The sequence below is a fragment of the Manis javanica genome, chromosome 10 (assembly GCF_040802235.1).
Source record: "Manis javanica isolate MJ-LG chromosome 10, MJ_LKY, whole genome shotgun sequence".
NCBI lineage: Eukaryota > Metazoa > Chordata > Mammalia > Pholidota > Manidae > Manis > Manis javanica.
Window position 1 is genome coordinate 85,730,931 of NC_133165.1, and position 22,181 is coordinate 85,753,111.

A 22,181-nucleotide genomic window follows, 5' to 3' on the forward strand; every position below is an offset into this window, starting at 1 on the left:
CCCGCACTTCAACCGGCGCGCGCGCACACACTCGCGCGCGAGAGTGCGCCCGCACCAGGAGGAAATGCACAGATTGCCAGTTTTTCCCGACTGCGGGGCGGTGCTGCTGGGACCGAATGGGGCCAGGGGTGCCTAGCTGCCCCATCCTGGGGACGCAGCCATGAGCCAGCCTACCCGGACCCAGTGCGGCAGAGGGGCGTAGGGGGCCCACCCGGAGGCGCAGCCCCGGCCGCAGAGCTGACCAGGCGCTTTCCGGCCCCATAAAGCGCGGGCGGGAGATGAACGCCGTTTTATGGAGGCTGCCTGCGGCCCGGCCTGCTTTGATTCCGGCTGGACGAGGCGCAAGGGCCGACCTCCAAGCTCATAAACGCGTTGGCTGTGCGCTCCATCCCCGGGCTCGCGGACCGCGATATAAGGCACAGCACCAGGGCTTCAGGGTCAACCGCCCGCCGTCACTGCCGCCGCACCATGTCCTGCCTCTCCGCCCGCCTCGGTGCCCCCTGCGGGGTCCGCACCTTCAGCTGTGCCTCGGCCTGCGGGCCCAGGCCCGCCCGCTGCTGCATCACGGCCGCCCCCTACCGCGGCGTCTCCTGCTACCGCGGCATCACCGGGGGCTTTGGCAGCCTAAGCGTCTGCGGGGGCTTCCGCGCCGGCTCCTGCGGCCGCAGCTTTGGATACCGCGCCGGTGGCGTGTGCGGGCCCAACCCACCTTGCATCACTTCCGTGTCGGTCAACGAGAGCCTGCTCGCGCCCCTCAACCTGGAGATCGACCCCAATGCGCAGTGCGTGAAGCAGGAGGAGAAGGAGCAGATCAAGTGCCTCAACAGCAGGTTCGCTGCCTTCATCGACAAGGTGGGTGTCCTTGATTACACCCTTCCTGCACCTTCAGTTCCTGGGCTAGCCACTGAGGGGAGTCAAGGGCAGGGGGACATGTGATACAGGTGAACCCCCAGTCTGATGGAGGACATGGATACACATTCAGGGCACAGACAGGCACAGAGACCTGAGTATAGGGGAGGTCTCCTAATTTGATACACAACCTCTGTCCAGGCAGGCAGGGACCCACAAACAAGTTGGCTGTCCTTGATCACCCACTCCCCGAGCCTGGGAGTCCAGAGAGGATCTTGGAATTTTCAGGACAGTCTCTAGAAATGGGGAATGGGGACTGCTGATATTTTATGTGATAAATTTAGGTGGTACATTAAAGCATTAAATAACATTGAAACCCCTGACAAGAAAATTCATTTCCTTTCATGTTTGTTTCATTCCTTAACATTAATGGAGAAAATCTCATTGGGTGCTCATACGTCTTTCACATCCCTCTAATAAAGAGAGCAAGCCTCAGATTCAGAGCTGTCTAGGGCAACAGTTTCACCTAGAATTTAATGTTTTTTGAGTTCCTCTTGTGGATGCCAAATGATACTGGATTCACAACTATGGTGGTAATATAAAGTTACAACTTAACCTCATTTAAGTGTAGACTCTAAGTAGATTCATTTGTAGATGTGTCATACAAAACGGTACCAGGAGGACAAAATCCTGAGGTCCACCTGCGAAGGGTTCATTAGAGAACCACTGTCCCTAGGTCAATTATTTGAATGTACACAGAAGAGAAAGGGGACACTGCCTCTGGCCCAGCAACACCCAGCTCAGCCCAGAACTCCTGAGTTTCCCGCACACCCGACCCAGGACCATGGACAGACCCTCACTCGGGCCTGAAAAAGCTGTCATGAACCACAGATGCTCCTGGTGCGTCCTCGGCCCAGGAGAACCCAGCAGGGGCCACCCCAGCCACCACTTCCTCTGCACACCCCACTGCTGGCTCTGCCTGGACTCTGCTGCTCTCTGAGGAGGGCGGTGGATATGGGCTCCTTTGACCCACTTTTCTCCACTTCTACCCAGGTGCGCTTCCTGGAGCAGCAGAACAAGCTGCTGGAGACCAAGTGGCAGTTCTACCAGAACCGCCAGTGCTGTGAGAGCAACCTGGAGCCGCTGTTCAATGGCTACATCGAGACCCTGAGGCGGGAGGCCGAGTGTGCGGAGGCCGACAGCGGGAGGCTGGCCTCTGAGCTCAACCATGTGCAGGAGGTGCTGGAGGGCTACAAGAAGAAGTGAGCGCCTCAGGAGGAGGGTTTGGGCAAAGGAAATGGGGTTAAATCCAGGCAGGATGCATTTGGGCTAGACCACAAGAGGAACTTCCCAAGAGGAAGAAGTCAGGGATGGAAAGCCTGTGGGGACCATGTTCTTTTCTGGGATGAGAGTTTAAACACTGGAGTCAATCTGAGCTGCTCCAGCTACCTCATCACTATGTGTTTATTTCATTAATTCAGCAAACATTTTTGAGCATCCACTCTATGTCCAGGTGCTTTTTAGGACCTGAGAAAGGGGCAGGAATGAGCAAGTAAGCATGAAGGATGAAGGGGGCACAGATCTAGGGTGAGTTCCTGCCCCCCAGGGGCTGCATCCAGAAGCAGAGAGGAGGCTTCCAAGGTGTGCGACGCACCCACCCTGGGCCCGGTCAGGTGACAGTCCCTGAGCCAGGAAGAGCACTGGGTGGTGACATAGGCTGGTCTGAGTGCACAGAGGGAAAGGAGACACAGGGACCCTTCTAGTCCCAGAGCCTGATTCTCTGACCACCTCCAGAAAACCCAGTTCCTGGCTTGTGTGTGTCTGGCCTTCTTTGTCTTTCTTTTCTTTCAAATCCCAGCCTATTGAAGTGCTAGTCAGTGAACTTCGTGCCCTTTGTCCCCAGGTATGAAGAGGAGGTGGCACTAAGGGCCACCGCTGAGAATGAATTTGTGGCCCTGAAGAAGGTGAGTGACTCCAGAATACTCCACCCATAATTCAGAAACGAGGGCATAGGCAGGAGGCAGCTCTGCAGTCAGAGAGGCTGGGTGACTCCCCACAATCACAGAGCCCAGTGTCCCCTGTACTCCTTGCCCCAGATGCCCCCGTGCTCCTGGTGGCCCTGGGAAGCGGAAAACAAGCCTGCTTCAAGCAGCGCAGGCCTCCCCCCAGCCCAGGTGGCTGCCGTCCAGCCCATGGTTCCCACCTCCTCGCGCCCTGAGCCTGGCAGAGAGCGGGCACTCAGGAAATGTTTGTGAGTGAAAGAGCACATGGATGCCCGGGGAGAGAAGCACGCTCAGGCCATAACAGTTGGCACATGTTGGCAGGAATAGTCCCCTGTTCCTCACCTCTTGGACTCAACTCGGCACAGGTGCCACATGTGGACTCTGGGCAGGTCCTTCTAGCCATTCCCCATGAGGACGGCAGTGTCACTTTGAGGACACTGAGGCACGGCGGTCACAGGTGTCAGCCTGAGACACCCTGGCTTGGAAGGGACAGGGTTGATCTGAGACCTCCCTTCTGACCACAGACTACAGTGCATTCCCTGAGATTTCAAAGCCCAGAGGGGCAGGGCCACATTAGAGGTGACCCATTTTACACTAGATCCTAGTTTCAGTGAGAGTGGCACGTGTGCATTCTAGAGGGACCATCCCGGTGACACCAGACGATGTGCCTGGAAACCTTGGGGTCCCCACCCTTACCCGAACCTGCTCCTGACCCCTCCGACTGCACAGAGGACTTCAGCAGGCTCTGCACGGGGAGCTCAGGAGGGTCTCCACCCAGCCTGATGGGATGCCCCCTGCTGGGGAGAGCTCTGTGCTGTCTCACCTGTGTGACTCCTGTACCACCCTCTCCCTTTAGGATGTGGACTGTGCCTACCTGCGCAAGTCGGACCTGGAGGCCAACGCAGAGGCCCTGATCCAGGAGATCGACTTCCTGCGGCGGCTGTATGAGGAGGTGAGGGGCCACAGAGCAGGGGGGCAGCAAGACAGATGTGAGTTAGACACTGGGAAGGACTTGCCACCATTTATTTGGCTTCTGAGCCCCTGGGTTGGAGGGAGAGGGATAGTGCAGAGCAGATGGACAGACCTGGGACAGATTTGCTGTCAGAAGGTGAAGAAGGGTGGCTTTGGTCTCATCTGCCATGCCCCGACAAGCTGGCGTTCCTGGTTACTATGGTGACAGTCATCACAAACTGGTAAATGCTGACCCTAGACCCAAAGGATGGAGACAGGAGGCCCTCACCTAAATCAGGCAGTGGGCCTCAGACTTGGCCCCTGTCAGCCTCTGGTCTCTGGACCTGGAGAGCATTGGGAGGCCCCGGGGCTGAGGGGAAGACTTCCCCTGTGAGACTGGGACTTAGACAGCGAGGCTATGGAGGAAGCAGGGAAAGGGGACAGGGAAGGTCTGTGAGAGGGCGGGCTGCCGAGAGTGGGGCTCTGGCCAAAGAAGCTCTGTCCCCTCCCACCACCACAGGAGATCCGCATCCTCCAGTCCCACATCTCAGACACCTCAGTCATCGTCAAGATGGACAACAGCCGGGACCTGAACATGGACTGCATTGTGGCTGAGATCAAGGCTCAGTACGACGACATTGCCAGCCGCAGCCGGGCCGAGGCCGAGTCCTGGTACCGCACCAAGGTGTGTGGCCCAGGACACCTGCCTCCAAGATGTGGTAGTGGGAAGGATGTGATGTATTTATCAGAAACAACTTCTTTGCCTGTGATTCTGATCCCTAACGAATTGTGGGCTGTCCTTCCCTAGAGATGATAGAAGAGGGGCAAAAAGCTTTCAGTGCGTTGTTGGGGTGGCAGGGCACAGCTTCCCTATATGGTTGCACAGGCTGAGCACTGCACAACCTGCAATATCATCCATGGTGACCTGAACCAGTAGGGTTCCCATCCTGAGCCTCAGGAGCATCTCTGCTTCCCCTCAGTGCGAAGAGATCAAGGCCACAGTGATCCGACACGGGGAGACCCTGCGCCGCACCAAGGAGGAGATCAATGAGCTGAACCGCATGATCCAGAGGCTGACCGCTGAGGTTGAGAATGCCAAGTGCCAGGTACAGGAGCCTGGGCCACTCCATTGTGTAGAAAGACAATGGGGTGAGCCTGCCACAGGGGATTTAAGTTAAACACCTTGCCAAGTTGTGGGAAAAGGAATGAACTTCAAACATTAGGCAAGTCTCCCCCATTCCTGCTGAACGGAGGGGGGAGCACTACAGAGGAAATGGAATGAGGGGTCTTTCCTGGTCTCTGGGCAAACTAGGGCAGAGGAAACAGCACCGATCTGCTGGGCCAGAACCTGGCTCTCCTACCAGCTGGTCCACCAGCTCACCACATGATTTGGGGCAAGCCATTTCACCTCTCTGGCCTGTTGTTCTAGATCAGTGATCACTCTCTGATGTCCCAAGAGGTCATAAATGAGTGAAGTGGCTGTACGGAAGGCACTAGGGCCACAGTGATAAACTGGAAAGCAAAAAGGGCAGAGCTAATCAGATCCAAATGAGGCAGGCCATGTGGAAATGCAAGGTCCAGTGTGGACAGATCCTCTGATGTTTCAAGAGAAGCCAGGAATCTGGATATTTTACGTTAAAGTTCAAAAATTAAAGATGCTGTGTTAACATTCCCTGGGAACACTAATTTGCAAATCCTCACTTAACAAGTGGGTAAAGCCCTTCTTCTTCTGACAATCAATGGTCAGAGGATGCCTGGCCTGTGAATCTGAACCCAGAACAGAGAACCTTAATAACCCTCCCCCGCCTCCCAGAACTCCAAGCTGGAGGCTGCAGTGGCCCAGGCTGAGCAGCAGGGTGAGGCCGCCCTTAACGACGCCCGCTGCAAGCTGGCTGAGCTGGAGGCCGCCCTGCAGAAGGCCAAGCAGGACATGGCCTGCCTGCTCAAGGAGTACCAGGAGGTGATGAACTCCAAGCTGGGCCTGGACATCGAGATCGCCACCTACAGGCGCCTGCTGGAGGGCGAGGAACAGAGGTGAGGACCACACCTGTAGGGGCGGATGTCCCTTCAATCTCCCCAGTCTGTGCTTTGAGCCAGGAGCATGTTTTGCATATATTTGCACCTAACTTGCACTGGTGCCTTGGAGGAGGGAATTTGCAGTTAGCTTTTTTGTCTCTTCGTTCAACAAACTTTTGTCTCTTTGTTCTTCCTGCAAGGTTGTGTGAGGGCATTGGAGCTGTTAATGTCTGTAAGTAATCTGTCCTGTGGGTTCTGACATAAGGGATTGGGGCTCTTGGTGTGCAAACATTTTTGTAAAGAGCCAGATAGTAAATTTATCAGGCTTGTGGGACATGTGGTCTCTGTCTCACTACTCGACTCTGTGATGTGAAAGCAGCCACAACCATAAGCAATATTTAATGAGTAGATTTACAAAAACAGGAGGCCATGAGGCCGTCATGTGGCTGTAGTTTGAAGACCCTGAAGGGAGGAGGGTGATGTGGCAATGAATATAATAAACAGCTATTTCTGCATAAATGGCAGTTGTGGGCTAACATTTATCAAAGATGCTTGAGGTTAGACTGCAGGAAGGTGTGCCCAGATGTGAAGAGTGCGGGTTGTGGGGGCAGGGATGGGGGATAGAAATGGAGCGGAGGAGCTCTGAGCAAGGGAAGGGAGCTCTGGTTAGCAGGCAGGGGTCTCCAGCGACAACTTCACACGGGGACTAAGCCCTGCCGTCTTCCGTAGGTGTCAGCAGCTCCCGGGGCGGGGTTGTCTGCGGGGACCTGACCGTGTCCGGTTCCCGGCCGGTGACGGGCAGCGTCTGCAGCGCCCCCTGCAGCGGGAACCTGGCGGTGAGCACCGGAATCTGCGCGCCCTGCGGACCGAGGTGTGGCCCCGGCCCCTCGGTGCGGTTTGCGTAGCGCCTTCCGCTTTGCAACACACCTTCCAGCGAGCGAGCAGTCCTCCAGCGGCTGGTCCCTGAGCTCTGAAAGGCCCTAGGCTTGAGGCGAAGGGGCTTCAGAACCGGCCCTCTGGACTCTCCCAACTGCTGCCTTATCTCCTTGCATCTCTCTCCCCTCTTGTGTGCTTGGTTCTTTCCGGGAGGCTGGGCACCTGGCCCGCGCATCTGGCAGCTCTCCCCACCCCCACCCCCAGGAGTCTAAATTACTGGGTTCCTCGCAGCCCTGGGCAAAGATCCAGTCCCGACTCAGGCTGCTCTGGGGGCCTGGACGCCAGTGGCTTCTGAGGGTCAGACTGGCCCCAGGGCCACTCAAGTGTGGGCGCACTGCGCTGCGTGCTGTGGCTCCCCTGCCTTCCAAACCTTCGCACAGTGACTGAGTTTGCATCTCGGAGGAGACGATTTTCCGCAGCAACCTCCTCCTGTCCCTCTCCCTCGCGCTTGGTTTCCATGTTTCCAATAAAGCTCATGGGGCATATGTAATCCGCTCTGAGTGTCTCCCTTTTGTGCCTATGCATATGCACTTCCAGCTGACAGAGCAGCTCTTCTCAGCCAAACGGCGCGAGAGGGCTGTCTCACTCTGGCCCTAGTGCCATATTTACATGTCCTGAGGGGTCCAGAGGGATAGGCCAAATGCCTAGACACACGGAAGCATGAGGAGGCACCAGAAGGGAAGTGAGAAGGGCAACAGGGAGAGGCCTTGGCCAGGAGGGAAGGGCTTGGCTCCCCTGACACCTCGGGTGGGACCTCATTGCTTGAAACTGCTGGAACACCAGTGGTCCACTTCCTCCACACCCCCATCCCACCACCACCTCAACATAGGAAAATTCTTGACCATAGGATCAAATATACAGACTTCCCCTCCCCCTGGAAACCAACGCTTCCCCCACCTTCCCACGCATGCCACCATCATCACCCCCTAGGGGTCCAGACACAGAGACCTCCTACCTCTTCCCCAGGACCCATCATATGTGCTGCTGCCCATCAGGAATGGATGTCCCCAAGCACAGACCACAAAAACACCCCACACCCAAACACACAGACCCTCACACCAAAGACCTTGACAACAGATGCCCTTTTCCAGCACAGACTTGCACAGATGTCCTCCCCGCCCACCCACCCCCCAACAAGGTATCCAGATAGAAAGCCCCTCCCTCAGCCCATGGACCCAGGCACAGATCCCCCATACTAGACTAGACTTGGGGAGCTAGACTCTGGCACCACCCTTCATCCCTCACATCTCCCAGACTTACACACACTTCTTCCCACTGCCATCACCCCCGCAGAATCCCAGACCCTAGGCCCCAGACACACACAGCCATCCAGGGCCCCAGGGCGTGGCAGACCCAGCACTGGGAAGGGCTGAGGGTGGCTGGTCCACCCGAGACCCATGCCTGGCACAGCTGAGTATCTATGGCCTTCTCACACCGAGGAATATACTCCGGCAGCACAAGGCATGGAGGCCAGGGGTGCCAAAAGCCCTCCCTCTCCCCTCAGAAGGAGATGACTCCACTGTCCACTTCTTGGCAGAGCCAGAACTTCCCTAGAGTGTTTCTGGGCTCTTCAGGAGAGCTGGAATCAGCCCAGCCCTGGGAGGGCACCAAGGCCTCACACTGGGTAGGAGCCAAGTTCCTTAGAGCAGCAGCCCTATGTCACCAATGTGCCTTCTCCTGCACGAGTGGCTTCCCAGTCACCAGGGCAGACTGTCCTCTCTAGGTCCCCTTTCTCCCTTCCCACCCTCTCCCCTGCCCACCCTAGTGAAGCCAGGATGCCAGGTGCCGGGCATGAGGCTCATCCAGGCCTCAGAAAGAAGCTGCTTTATTGGGAGTTATTCTGACATCAGTTTTCAGACTGCTTTGCAATTTTAGGACCACAGATGGGAGTCCCCTTGCGACAACAGTAGGTGGGGCTATGGGGCTTCCCACGCATGCCCCATCATCACCCCCTGGGGGTCCAGACACAGAGACCTCCTACCCCCTCCCCAGTACCCATCATATGTGCCTCTGCCCATCAGGAATGGATGTCCCCAAGCACAGAACACAAAAACACCCCACACCCAAACATAGAGACCCCACACCCAGGGCTCAGTTGCGGGTACTCCTGCGGGTGGCAGACGAAGTCCTGATGGAATAAGCCTTGAGGGACCCAGACCCCCCGCTGCTTGAGAAGCTCAGAGCATTGCTGCCCATGGTTCCCCCAAAGGCCAGCGCACTGCCGCCGCCACCAGTGGAATTCACCACAGCTGGGAGAGAAGGGAGGAAGGCCTGGTCAGCACGAGGACCACCACCCAGGCCCCAGCCCTGCTCCATCCCACCCTACTGTGGCTGCCCCTCTCCCTCCCCACAGGGCACACCCAATAGGAGCCTCCCACAGTGATGGGGCTCCCCCACAGGTGCCCCCTGCCCTACTCCTCCCTCGCCCCCTGCCCTACTCCTCCCTCTTGCATAGCTTCCTTGGGCTGCTGAGCCTGGCTGGGATCTCCAGACACTGGCGAACCAATGTTGAGGGAGAGAGGCTCCTGGTCCCCACAAGGCCATCCTATACATCCTGGTCTATAGACCAGGGACAGCACAGGGGATGGGCGCTGCCAAGGACTTACAGATGTTCACGGCTCCCACTCCATCTCCGGCCAACCTGGAGGCAGAGAGAAACCTGTGAGAGGAGCTCTTTCCTCAGTGTTGCAGAAAGCACAGCCAGTACCCCTCCATCCAGGCCCCAAGCAGAACTGGTGTTCCTTCCTCTGTCCCCTCACTGCCAGCCTTCCCCCAACCTTGTTGCAAAATGAGTGAAGAGTGTTGCAGGGGTGGTGGGCATCGGCTCAGGCCTTCTTATTGGCTACATGACACTGGGCAATGTGTCAGGGCCTCCATTTCCTCACCTGTAAATTGGGCCTAACTCAGTACCAACCTCACCAGATTGTTTGTGAGAATTAAATAACATAATTTACCTAAAGCCCTAGGAACACAGGATTCAGTAAATCCTGTAGCTGCTCTTGTTATTTATGGGAATGGCTGCCTTCTCTAAGCAGATGATAAAATCTTCAAAGTGGGCTGTAGCTTATTGATTCCTGTATCTCTAGCGCCCAGTATGAGGTCTGGCATGGAGTAATAATTTAATGTGTTGAAATAATTAATGAATTGTTGACTGAGTAAATGCAGCTCCATCCGGGACTAAGGAGTAAGCAGGGAGGTAGGTGGGGTGGCTTTAACGAGCCTGTGCATTGAAACAGGTCTTGTACTGGAAATTAAAAATCCATCCAAGACAGCTGGGTATGTTTGTTTTGTGACTCACAGTCCTATTATCGCCAAGCCCTTGGTTTTGGGGATGACTTTACAGTGGGGAGTAAAGTACACTTTGATGGAGGGAGTGAGGGGAGCCCAGCTGGCCTTAGCAGCCCCAAGTCAGGAAGGGGGTAGAGCAAAGACCAAGGGCAAGAAATGGGTATGTGTGGAAGCATCCAGGCCTCTCATTCAAATGGCCCCCACAAGTGCCAGGAGGTGCTGGCAGTTGTGGGTGTGGAGGGAAGCGAAGCTGCAATCAGGCAGCAATTCCATGTAAAAATTGCTGGAACAATGACTACTGAACTCAAAAGTAATGCCTAAAGCTCTAGTGATTTGTGTGATTTTTTTTTCTCTTCCTAAATAAATATTTGGTTTTGTGTTTAATTTTATATTTGCAACTTTGTATTCTTAAAAGAAGTCCCCCTAAATCGCATGGGGTTGTAAGATCACAAATCCTAGACCTGCCCTTGGTGCTTAGACATTAAGGGATATAAGCAAGATGTCTGTGTCCCCTAAGGGTCCTTTCAGAGGACAGTCTCCTTTCAGAGAACCAGGATCTAGCTCCAGTGATAGCAACTTGGCCTCAGATTAGGCTTCCAGGGGGCATGTCTCCACTTGCCATGTGACCTTCGGCATGAACTCACCAATACCATGTGACTTAGCACTCAGTTATGTGGTGAGGAGCAGCCTGGCATCATGGAAGAAGCTTGAACCAGGATTCAGCAGAGTCTGACTGTACACTGATCCTGTCCCCACAATTAATAAAACTGAACCAGTTTCCCCCTCTGTAAACTAGGCATCAACAGTGCTGACCTGCTTACCTGAAGTGTTCTGTGGATCAGATAAGAGGCAAAGAAGCCAGCATCAGCTGTGCCCTTCCCACACTTCCCACCCCCAGTGCCCTGCAGAAGATGATACACAGGAAAAGCTTGTAGATGGATGACTGTCAAGCCCCCCAGAACACTTCCTTTTCTGGCTTCTGTGCCCTCACCTGCACTCCTCGCCCTCCAGCAGCTTGCGGTAGGTGGCGATCTCAATGTCCAGGGCCAGCTTGACGTTCATGAGCTCCTGGTACTCACGCAGCTGCCGGGCCATGTCCTGTTTGGCTCGCTGCAGGGCACTCTCCAGCTCCTCCTGCTTGGCACGTGCATCCTTGAGTGTCATCTCCCCATGCGCCTCGGCCTCAGCGATGGCGGCCTCCAACTTGGCACACTGCAGGTGGGAGTGGAGCTATGGGCTGGGGCACAGGGCTCACCAGTCCCTGCCTTCCCACCCTGCAGAAAACACCTGGGCAACTTGCTTACAGTAGCTTCACTGGCAGTCTACTCCCCCAGGTACCAGGGAATCCCAAGGGTTAAAAACATGGGGTTTGACACCCAATGCCTAGGTTCCATTTCTGGCTCTACTACTTACTAGCTATGCAATCTTGGATGAATCAACCCTTCCAAACCAAAGTCTCCCCTTTTCTACAATAGCAGTAATTACAGCACCTTTCTCATAGGGATAGTGTGAGGATTAAATGAGTAATACAGAAGTTCTTGGCAGTATCTCATGTACAGCAGGTAATTAATAAATGTCATTATGATCACTGTTATTAATAAATGTTATTATGGTTTACAGATGCCCAGCCCCCAGCTGGAGGAGCTCCAAGGCCGTGGATCCCAGGTGAGTCTCAGATTTCAGACAACTGATAAAAACCAAAAACCACCCTCAAAACAGGAACTAGTTTGAAACAGACCAGACCAGAACAGGGGGACTTGGAGCACAGAGGCACTGCTTGGAACCCCCAGGCCCAAAATGCATAATCAATAGCCCCCCTGGTTTGGGTTGGGGTGTTCAGATTTACAATGGACCTGAGCAGCAACTGCCACTTCTTGCCCTGCCTTAGCTTTCCTTCTGCTTGTGGCCCATCCCACCATCAGAAGCCTCTCTAGTCCTGGGCCTCCTCTTGGTCAGCTCAGAGGGCTACAATCCTCAGCCCCTAGCTCAGGGCTCCTCCTCCGTACTCCCCCCACCACCCGCCTTCTATGCCCTCGAACCCTCTCCCCTGGGCTCACATAGCCTGTGTGCCCAGCCCTTCCAATCCTCCCCGGGAAGTCCTCCAATGTCAATGCTCACTGCCCCTTGTCCATCAGTCAGTGTCCTTCCCTAGCACACTTGTGCCCCCTTGCCCAGGGCCACCCCACTGCTTGTGGACCCCTAGATGGTGGTAGGCACCCCAACTCTGGAGGCTGGCTCTGCCCTGTTGTGTGAGCTGAGAACTGGGTGCAGCAGAAGCTGCATGGTTTGGGAAACCACCATTGATTACTCTGTGCCTCCCCTCCCAGCCTGGAGCTGGCTCACTTCACCAGTGACTCATGACCACATTTGTGCCAGGAGGCAGCCTCCGCCCTCGTGTAAACAGGCCTGCAGGGCTCTGAAAGAAGGCCATTTCTGGGTAAGTCACCCCCACATCCCGTCCTCCCAGCACATGTGGAATCAAGCTCTCTGAAGCTGCTGCCCTGGTCACCTTCCCTCCCTCCCCACTGCAGACACCTGCTCAGGCTGAGCTGCCAGTCTACCCCCGGGCCTTGGCCAGGGCTTTGTGGGGGGGGCCTTCCCTCATCAACACTCCCCACACCAGCTTCATAACACATCGTCCTATCAGTCTCTTGTCTGAGTCCTGTGTCCCTAACATGTGCCAGGTGCTGGGAAGGGAGGGCACTCAGCCAGACAGACAGGGTCCCTTCCTTATATTTTTTTTACTCCAGTGGAGGTGGGGCACGGTCAACAATTTAACTAATAAAGCAGAAAATTTCAGATGGTGGCAGGTGCTCCAGGGAACTTCAGGCAGACTGCTGATAGAGTGGATGTTTGAGGACGCCATCTCTAAGAAGGGGTCTTTTGTCCACAACCAAGGGATGAGAAAGCGGTAGCCATGTACAGAACTGGAAGAACCATATTTCAGGTGGAGGGAACGCCACATGCAAAGGCCCTGAAGCATGAATATGCTTGGCAAGTGCAAGACACAGCACACAGGCTAGTGTGGCCAGAGCACAGGGAGAGAGACAGTGGTGGGAAGGGAGGTCAAGAGATGGGTTGGGGCCTCATGAGCCATAGTAAGTGAGCCTTGGTCCCCTATTCCCCACAGACTGCAAGCTCCCAGGCACTAATATTGCACCCAGTGCTAGGTGCAAGGACAATGCTCATTACCAAATTGGTAATGAATAGTGGGCTCCTCTCTGGCCGGCCAGCCAGTCTCCCTCCACGGACTCTGTGCCCAGACAGGACTCCTCACCCCCTTTGGCCCCAGCCAGGCCCTAGCCAAGAGCATTCCGTCCTGGCGACCTCACAAGGAGGCCTGAGAGACTTGAGCTGCACCAGCCTCGGCCAAGAGGAGGTAAGGGTTGGGTTGCCACCCACCCCCTGCCTCCTGCCCCTCCTTCTCTGATGGCTGTGCTCCACATGCCCCAAGAAACAAGGGGGAGGGCCTGCCCACCTGGTTCTTGATGTTGTCAATCTCAGCCTGCAGTCTCTGGATGGCTCGGTTCATGTCTGCAATCTCATTCCGGGTGTTGCGAAGATCGTCCCCATGCTTCCCGGCCTGGGCCTGGAGGGTCGCAAACTGGAGAGGCCATACAGAGAAGTCCACAATTACAGGTGACTCATCCCTCTCAACATCCAAGGACAGCCCAAGGTTCTGAGCGATAAGTCCTCCTGGCTTATACACCCAGGGACCAACAGTCTAACTCCCAATAATCTTCACCCACTGCCAAGAGGCCAGACTACTGGGCAGTGGGGTACAGCAGGGGTTCACTCTCCTCCAGGGAAGGACAAGGATGGCTCTCCAGGACCCACTGCCATCATGTCCCAGTGCTGAAGAATCCCTGCAAGTCCGAGATACAGCTTAAACACCCCCCATTAAAAACACACCTGTTAGAAACATCAGCACCACCTATTTCACAGATGAGGAGAATGAGTCCCAGAGACTAGAAGGCACTGCCCGAGAATCACATAGCAAATATGAACCCAGGTCTCCTTGTTGGTATACCTATGTCCTCAGCCATGCACCATGGATGACTCCCTATCTCTGCAGAGGCATCCCCCTCTGCTGCTTTTAAACCCTGCCTCAGGTTCCCTCCTCCAGAATACCGGTTTACTCCAGCACCACCCCTGCCAGCCCACCACATTCTCTCAGCACATGTACAGGCAATGCCCTGCCTCCACACAGCACTTGGAATTATTAAACCTCCCTGGTCTAGAGCCCAAGGACCCAGAATCTTGTGCCTGCTCTTCCATCTACTAGCTGTGTGGAGTTAGGCAGAGTACTTAACCAACCTCTGTGTGTCTCAGTTTCATCATCTATAAAATGGGGATAATAAGAGTACTTGGGCTGTTCTCTGGATTAAATAATCAGCACAGGTAAAACATATGAAAACATTGCTTAGCACAGACTGCCTGCCAAATTTTAGCTATTATAATATATTACAATAGTATCCCAGCCCAGAGGACACTATTATTTTGTGTCCATTTCTTCTGTCCTGTCCCCAACCTCAAGCTGGGATCTCTCCCTGGGCAGGGGACTGGCCTTCACAGCCTCTTCTTCCTGGGATACTGGAGAGCACCATAGACTTAACCACTGGTGCCTGCCAGTGGGACCCAGTGGGACCCAGCCCCTAAAGGCTTGAGACAGGGTGAGGCATAAGGGAAGCTGCTGCCAGCACCTGCCAGAAAGAGAAAATGTGCCCTTAGTGGCCACCCACCTTGGTCTGGTACCAGGCCTCAGCCTCAGCCCGGCTGCGGTTGGCCATCTCCTCATATTGGGCCTTGACCTCAGCAATGATGCTGTCCAGGTCTAGGGAGCGGCTGTTGTCCATGGATAGCACCACAGAGGTGTCCGAGATCTGGGCCTGCAGCTCTGCCAACTCCTGTAGGAACCAGACAGAACATCAGGACCTGGGGCGTGACCCATCCATCCCCAAACACTAGGGAAAGAATAAGGGAGAAGAGACAGAATGACCAGTTGGTGGACAGCCACCCACCCAGTCCCCTGAGTCACCAGGCAGAGAGGGAGCCCAACCCCAGCACCTGCTAAACAGTTCTTCCCACTCCCAACTGCCTGATATGCTACAGAGCAACTTCTCAAATAAGAGAGTCAGGTGGGGTTATAGTGTATAACGAAGTGATCCAGAGTGAACGGTGATGGCTCCTTGCTGGAGGTCCTTTGGGGCATGAGCTCCATTGTGAAGATGATCCCCCGGAGTAGGTAAAGTAAGTCCTATTTCACCCTCTAACGGAACACTTGGCAGCCTTTAAAACTGATGATGTAGCTGCATTTGTGAAAAGGGAAATACATTCATGGCATACTGTTACATGAAAAAGGGTATGATCGTACTTTTATTAAAATGTAATATGTATTTCTATATCTTTAAGTTGCATAGAAAAAGGCCAAAAAGGTAGGTGCCAAGGTAAGAGTGGTATATCTTGTCTTCAATTTTATGATTTACTTAATTTTCTGGGTTTTTTTATAATGAATACATGTTTCTTTCATAATGAGAGGAAAATAATTATATGTACATATATACACCCAAACACACACGCACATACATACACACACACACACACACACACATATATATATATATATATATAAAACTTGTGATAGACATATGAAGACCAGCACTGAGACTAGGAGGGCTGGAAGTAAACCTCAAGGATCCAGCCCCTGAGATGAACACACATGGGAACTCACTTTGAGGGGCTATGGAGGCTGGATATTCAGGCCAAGACTGGACTGAGGAGAGCTGAGAACTGTTCTGTAACTAGCCTCATATGTAATTATTTCCCAGACCAGCCCTGCCGGACGATGGGGCACCCTATCTTCTGCCTACAGCCAGAAACGCACACTGACGGAGTGGAGAGGTTTTTAAATCTCCACAAGGGTGAAGAGCTGGAAGCCCAAGGTAGGGATGAGAGGGAAAGAATGAGACGGGAGAAAGGGGTGGGCAGACAGAGTGACCAGTCGGTGGACAGTCACCCACCCAGTCCCTTTTTGGTATAAATTCCAAGGAACTCCAATCTCCCTTGACTCAGGCTTCCCTGCCTGTCCCACTCAGCCCACCTCTGAACTCTGTCACTGCCTGGGATCCCTTGACGTCCTCCTGTTCCTTTTAACCCCTCCCAATCGCCCTCCCTGACCAATGGTCATCCCATGTCTCTGGCAGGCCAATCCTGACTGACCCCATTCTACTCTACTTTCCCTAGCTCATCCAGAATTCATCTTGCTCATCATGGATTCCTGAGTCCAGGAAGGAAAAAGAGTGGAATAAATGCCCCCACACACACTCAGTACCCCAAAACTGGTTCAGAAGCAGGGGGTGGACTAGATGGCCCCTTAGATAGAACATGTAGGACATGAGGTGTCTCCCAACCACTAGGTCCTCACCGTCTCATAGAGGGTCTTTAAGAAGTTGATCTCATCATTCAGGGCATCCACATTGGCCTCCAGGTCCACCTTGTTCATGTAGGCAGCATCCACATCCTGGGAGGTGGTGGTAAATGGGACAGGGAGACACCATGTCCTCAGTAATAAGAACATTTAGGAGGAGAGCAAGCCAGCACTGTCCAACCCACAGAGCCAAACACTGTTACCCTCCAAGAAACAGACAGTTTCTCCAGGCTGCCTGACATGCCAACAGCAGCAAGTTAGCAAGTTTCCTCTGCGGGACCCTCCCGGGCTACATGATGGACATCATCTCCATGCATCCCCAGGACCAGAGGGGCCTTCCCAGCACTAACAGCCCAGAGCAGCCTAAAGCCCCAAACTTAGCACTTTACCAGTTCCTCACGGCTTTGGTGGCTTGGGCACACCCCTGGCTCTGCCACCCACCAGCTGTGTGACCTTGAACAATTCACTTCAATTCAAGGACACTGATCCCAGGGATAGAAAATATCAAGCTTAAATGTTGAACTGGCAGCTTGGTTGATTTCAATGCAGATGACACTGCAGGTCCAGATAATGTCTGGGCCTCTGCTAACCATACTTTCCTATGGTTAAACTCCTGTGGGCAGGACCCACTTCCACTCAGTCCTGAATCTCCCAGAATGCCCAGCACTCTGGGGCAAGTTGCATTTATGTAGATGGACTGGAACACTAAGCTGCTCCATGTGTGTTGATCAGATTCTTAAATCAAGCCCCCTAAGATATCCCTCAGGCCTTCCAATCTTGGCTCACACATTCCAGGGATGGGAAGTTCATTCGGCCCCAAGAAAGCCCACCCCGTTCATTCGGCCCCAAGAAAGCCCACGCCATTCATTCGGCTCACATTTCAAGCCTGCCATGTGCAAACCTTTGTCTGTAAGAAAAGGTTCTGAATGTGACAGAGCACCTCCTTATTTGGGGTTGAAATCACCCTTCCTAGCCTCTAACCTTTGGTCTTAATTCTAACCCCTCCAGGCCCAGAAAAAAGTCTAGTGACTCACCACACACACACACACACACACACACACACGCTGTGTTATTAAGGGCCTGACTTCCAGATCTCTCCTCCAAACCCAGGCCAGACCTTGGCCACCTTGGTCCCTATTGTCTGTTCAGGTGAGAGGGCCCTGTGGTCCCCTGTGTCATGTATTTTCATGTAACATGCCCCCTACCTGTCTGCCCCCTCACCTTTTTCAGCACCACAAACTCATTTTCAGCAGCCGTCCGACGGTTAATTTCATCCTCATACCTGCAGTAGAGGGGTGGGCATGGTGTTGGCACAGCTTTGCCTCCATCCCTCCTTGTATCCAGGTGTGAAAACCTGCCCTGCCTCCCTTCGCCCTCTCCTTAGTGACACACTGCAAAAACCATGTGTGAGTTATAAAACCAAATGTCCCTGACTTTTTCATGTTCCATATAAAAGCTATTCCTAAGGCTTTGAGTCTTGGCATGGGTTGAGGGCATGGGGAGCAGGAAATAATGTGGATTAAAGGACAAAGGCTGCATATGCTGGCAGCAAGACTATTAGCCATGCTTAGGCACCGCTTCATAGGGGGCCTGCACGGGTATGAGCTTCCCGTGCATTCTCATGTAATCCTTACAACAGTCCTGGAACAAAGGAACTATGATTTACAGGGAAGGAATCGGAGGCACAGAGAGGCAGAATAATCTGTCCAGTCAGTAAGACGCTAAGTGGCAGAGCCCAGACTTGAACCCTAGCATTCTAACTCAGCCCATGCTGTACCCACAACCTAACCCCACCTCCTGAGGGTGAAGAAAGGGCCTGAAGGGGAGCAATCCTTCTAATTGTGAAATCAGGAAAGAGGGTACAGAAAGTCCTGGAAGAACCAGGCCCAGCTAGACTGTCCAGCTCCCATCCCTGCTCCACAGGTCTGCTCCCATCCCTCTTCTTCCTAAGGAGCCGCCCCACCAAAGGAGGCCATCCACAGAGCAAGAGAGCATGTGAGCCTAATTGCACCTAGCCAGCATTCACTTGGGGACTTTTTAAAAAGGTGTCAGAAATGGAACTCAGCAGTGCCCAAGAGCTGCAGGAGAGCCCCAGGAGCCGGGTGGGGGGCAGGATGCTCTGGCAGTCAGACTCCCAAAGCCCTCATCCCTCAGGTACTACAGAAGAGTTACAGAAATGTCCTCAAGGCCGTCGGTCCACCCGTGCCTCCGCACCATGCCTGGGCCCAGAGGGGATGCAAAAGGGAGCTCACAGGCAGCTGCCCGCAGGGCCCCTCCCTGTGCCCCTCCCAGGCCCCCTTCAGTCCCAGCCCAGAGCGCAGCCTGGCTCCTCGGGTTAGTGTGGGGGGAGGATTATGTGTGCACACACATGCATGTGCACACAACAGGGGCTCACTGGTTGCCGGGCCTTTCCTGCTCTGCACCTGTCTGGTTCCACCTGCTGTGGGATTAACCCTGTTGACTGTTGCCCTAGGGAAGTAGAGGGGTGGGCATTTTCCACACAGGCCTTTGTTTGTTCTTCCTCCAGTCAGAGCCAGTGTCTCTACTCCAGCTTAGTCATACATCCCAGGCAGACAGAGCAAGCTCACAATTCCCAGTGCCCACTGGGTAGGTATGTCAGGGTGGGGCCCAGCCAAAGCCTCAGGCTTTGGTTTCTATTCAATGAGAAAAGAGAACTCATGGGCACCTCAAAGGTCTGTCCTCAAAACCCCAACCTTCCTAGCCCCTGCACTCCCTGCCCTCCTCATAGCCTCCCTTCTGACTCCTGCCCTGACCAGACCCACCCCTCATCCTCCGCAACCCCTCCCATGGCTCACAATGACCATTCTCTCTCCTGGCTTCTTTCCATCCCAAGTGTGCTCCATGTCTCAAAATTCAAGTCCCTGCTCTCCCAGTGATCTGCTGTGTGATCTTGATCAAGTCCCTAAACCTCTCTAATTCCTGAGCAAAATGGAGTTGTTCTAGAATAATCTGTGAGGCTCATGCAAGTTCTGAAGCAGAGCTGCCCTACCCTCTCTTGGGACCTTAGTCAGGCATCCAAAGGGAACAGTACAGGTCAGAGATGGGCAAAGATATTTCACTAGGAATAAGTCAGGAGAACAGACCAGAATGACTGGGAAACAGCCCTCTGGGATAAAAAGTGGAGAGGAGAAGTAGAAAATGTATTAGCCAAGACCTTCCCTTCAGGGAGCTATTGTACTGAGCCGCTAGCTGCACCCTCTGATGCCTAACCCAAAGGGAACTTGCAAAGGTCAGCTCATGAGGGACACATTGGCCCAGGGCATGCATCCTGCAGGTCGCACTAGGGGACAGTACTTATTCTTGAAGTCTTCCACAATGTCCTGCATGCTCCGCAACTCCACCTCCAGGCGACCCCCATCCATCTGCAGGGCGTCAAGCTGCTTCCGCAGAGCAGCAATCTGGGCCTCAAAGATGCCCGGGAGGCAGCTGCTCTTGGTCGACTTCTGCTCCTGCAGCAGTGCCCACTTGGTCTCCAGCAGCTTGTTCTGCTGCTCCAGAAACCGAACCTGGGATGGAGGAAGAAACAGGAGGTGTTGATGGTGCCACATAGTGGGGCTGGGACAGTCTCCAACCACGCAGAGGAGCCCATGCTCCCACTGGCTGTTCCACCAGTCTGGGCCCCCAGCCCTTGACCCTCTCCTCCAGGAACCCCACCCAAACAAGCCTGTCCTACAGGACTCTGTCTCACGTGTCTCGGAGTGTGACAGAGGGCCAGGTGGGCCTGCTTCACCAAGGTGGCCCAGTGCTTGTGTTCCAGGGCCTTCTGCCCCCTGTGCTCTCATTGCATTCCAGGTGATCTTTACCTCCTCTCTGAAGAGTTATGCATCCTTCCTGTGTCCCGGGCCTAACTCAGTTCTGTCCCAGGCCTAACTCGGTTCCCTCCCTTCAGGATGGGATCTTGTCTCTTCTTCCCTCAGTATACCTTCTCCCCTTCCCCTTTCCTCCAGCAAGGCCTCAGGACAGGAGGCTACAATCAAGTCATTGTAAAAGGAGCACCAGTTCCGTGCTAGGCCCACAAGGAGCACCCAGTAGGACTGGGGGTGGGAAGCAAGCCTCCTAAAACCAGCAACTCTGGGCAGCAGGGCTTAGGGGCTGCAGACATAAGGCAGAGCAGCTCAAAGGCAGCAGAGAAACCTGGGCCTGGGAAGACTTCAGCAGAAGCTGAGGGACAGGGAGGGTCTGAATGTTGAGGAAGAGAAGGACATGGTGGGCTGGGAAGCAGAGAGCTACACAAAGGCAGGAGAGGAAAGGTTTGGTCCACACCTGAGGGGGAAGCCCTGGCAGAGGGGCCCAACTGGGCTAGCCCTTAGTTCCTGGGCCCAGCACCACTTTGCCCACCCCAGACCCACCAGTCAAGTCTGCCCCCTCACTCCCAACTCCCACCTCATCCCCCCAGCCAGCACCCCTGTGGGATCCACCCAGCCAGGAAAAACACCTCCCAAATGGTCCTCCCCAGGCCCCCTCAGTGCACCTTCCCTGCCCCCCAGATGGGCTATCTCCAAGGGCAGGACCAAAGGGAGGCTGCAGGACCAGGTAGGTAGGACGGGGGTACCTGGAAGCCTCCCTCCCTCCCTCCAGCCTTCTATTTCCAGCATCTGTCTCAGGGTAGGCAGTATCTGAGGGGAGCTCCTCAGCTGGGAAGGGGCGTCATCCCCTATCCCATCTCAGACTCCACACAGCCTCCTCTCAAAGAAAGGGGCCCAGAGAAAGAACTTCCGGCCCTGGCGCCTGGCGCTCCCAAACTGTAGCAGTGACAAAACCGGTCCAAGAACCCCAGCCCACTGACAGATACAGCCAGGCAGCGCTGCCAGACAGACCCAGGCACACATTCCGTGAGGACAAAGCACTGCAACCTGGGCAGCTTGCTGGAAGGAAGGGCTTGGAGACGGACAGGGACAGTCACAGGATTCCTGGGGAGGAGGAAGGGGAAGGTCCCTAACACGCGCGGAAAGACAGAACACACCAGGCCTCCAAGCACCTATCTTGGTGCCGTCAGGGCTGGGGTGGCTGCTGTGGCCTGGAGCGGGACCTGAGGCAGAGCGTGGCCGGCTCACCTTGTCGATGAAGGAGGCGAACTTGTTATTGAGGGTCTTGATCTGCTCGCGCTCCTCCTGGCGCACCTGCTGGATCGAGGGGTCGATGTCCACCCGCAGCGGAGCCAGCAGGCTTTGGTTAATAGTGACCTCGCGGATGCCGGCGCCCACCGGGCCCCCGGAAGCGGGGCGCAGGGGCACATGCGGCCGCGAGGCGCCCAGGCTGTAGAGGCTCCTGCTGCTGAAGCCAAGGGGGCGCGCCGAGCTCAGGCGCACCTGGGCGCCGCGCCCTGGAAAAGCAGCGGAGCGCGAACTGAAGACTTGGGAGCTTAAGTGGATGGACATGCTGGGGCCGTCTAACTAACGAAAGGCGGGAAGGAGGCGAACTCACTGATCTCGGGGAGATCGGTCCCTTTTATCCGCTAGGCGAGGGCTGATCTGCTTACACAGGTAAAGGCGGGGCTGGCCGAGGGCCACCTTTCTCTGCCTGCCCCGCCCCTCCCCAGGCCGCTTCAGCCACCGCGCCGCTCACCCCGCAGAGGCCCAGGCTTTTGGTCCAAGCTGGAACGCGCCGGAGTGGGCAGGAGGGCCGTAGGCCCCTAGAGGCCCTGTTGCAGGAGGACGCAGAGATGGGTGGGAGACAGCCGACAGAGCAGA

The 22,181-nt window shown here is 54.9% G+C and overlaps 2 protein-coding genes and 1 long non-coding RNA gene across 3 annotated transcripts; 2 read left to right on the plus strand and 1 right to left on the minus strand.

Moving 5' to 3' along the window:
• The first annotated feature begins 90 nt into the window (after positions 1–90).
• LOC108389287 (keratin, type II microfibrillar, component 7C-like) lies at positions 91–7,250 on the plus strand. The gene is made up of 9 exons (XM_036992303.2): positions 91–852; positions 1,903–2,111; positions 2,753–2,813; positions 3,709–3,804; positions 4,324–4,488; positions 4,784–4,909; positions 5,617–5,837; positions 6,020–6,051; positions 6,549–7,250. Exons 1-9 carry the CDS (start codon positions 469–471, stop codon positions 6,722–6,724), a joined length of 1,470 nt encoding a protein of 489 aa, XP_036848198.1. The 5' UTR covers positions 91–468; the 3' UTR covers positions 6,725–7,250.
• Positions 7,251–8,538: 1,288 nt separating this feature from the next.
• On the minus strand, positions 8,539–21,909 carry KRT7 (keratin 7). Its single transcript, XM_036992118.2, has 9 exons — positions 21,546–21,909; positions 19,786–19,997; positions 17,692–17,752; positions 16,468–16,563; positions 14,786–14,950; positions 13,522–13,647; positions 11,035–11,255; positions 9,362–9,396; positions 8,539–9,004 (listed from the first exon to the last, which is right to left on the minus strand). The coding sequence occupies exons 1-9, from the start codon at positions 21,867–21,869 to the stop codon at positions 8,847–8,849; spliced, it is 1,398 nt and encodes a 465-aa protein (XP_036848013.2). The 5' UTR covers positions 21,870–21,909; the 3' UTR covers positions 8,539–8,846.
• LOC140843609 (uncharacterized) lies at positions 13,555–16,461 on the plus strand. The gene is made up of 3 exons (XR_012121486.1): positions 13,555–13,682; positions 15,872–15,985; positions 16,287–16,461. It is a non-coding gene; the product is annotated as an uncharacterized lncRNA (long non-coding RNA).
• Positions 21,910–22,181: the final 272 nt, after the last annotated feature.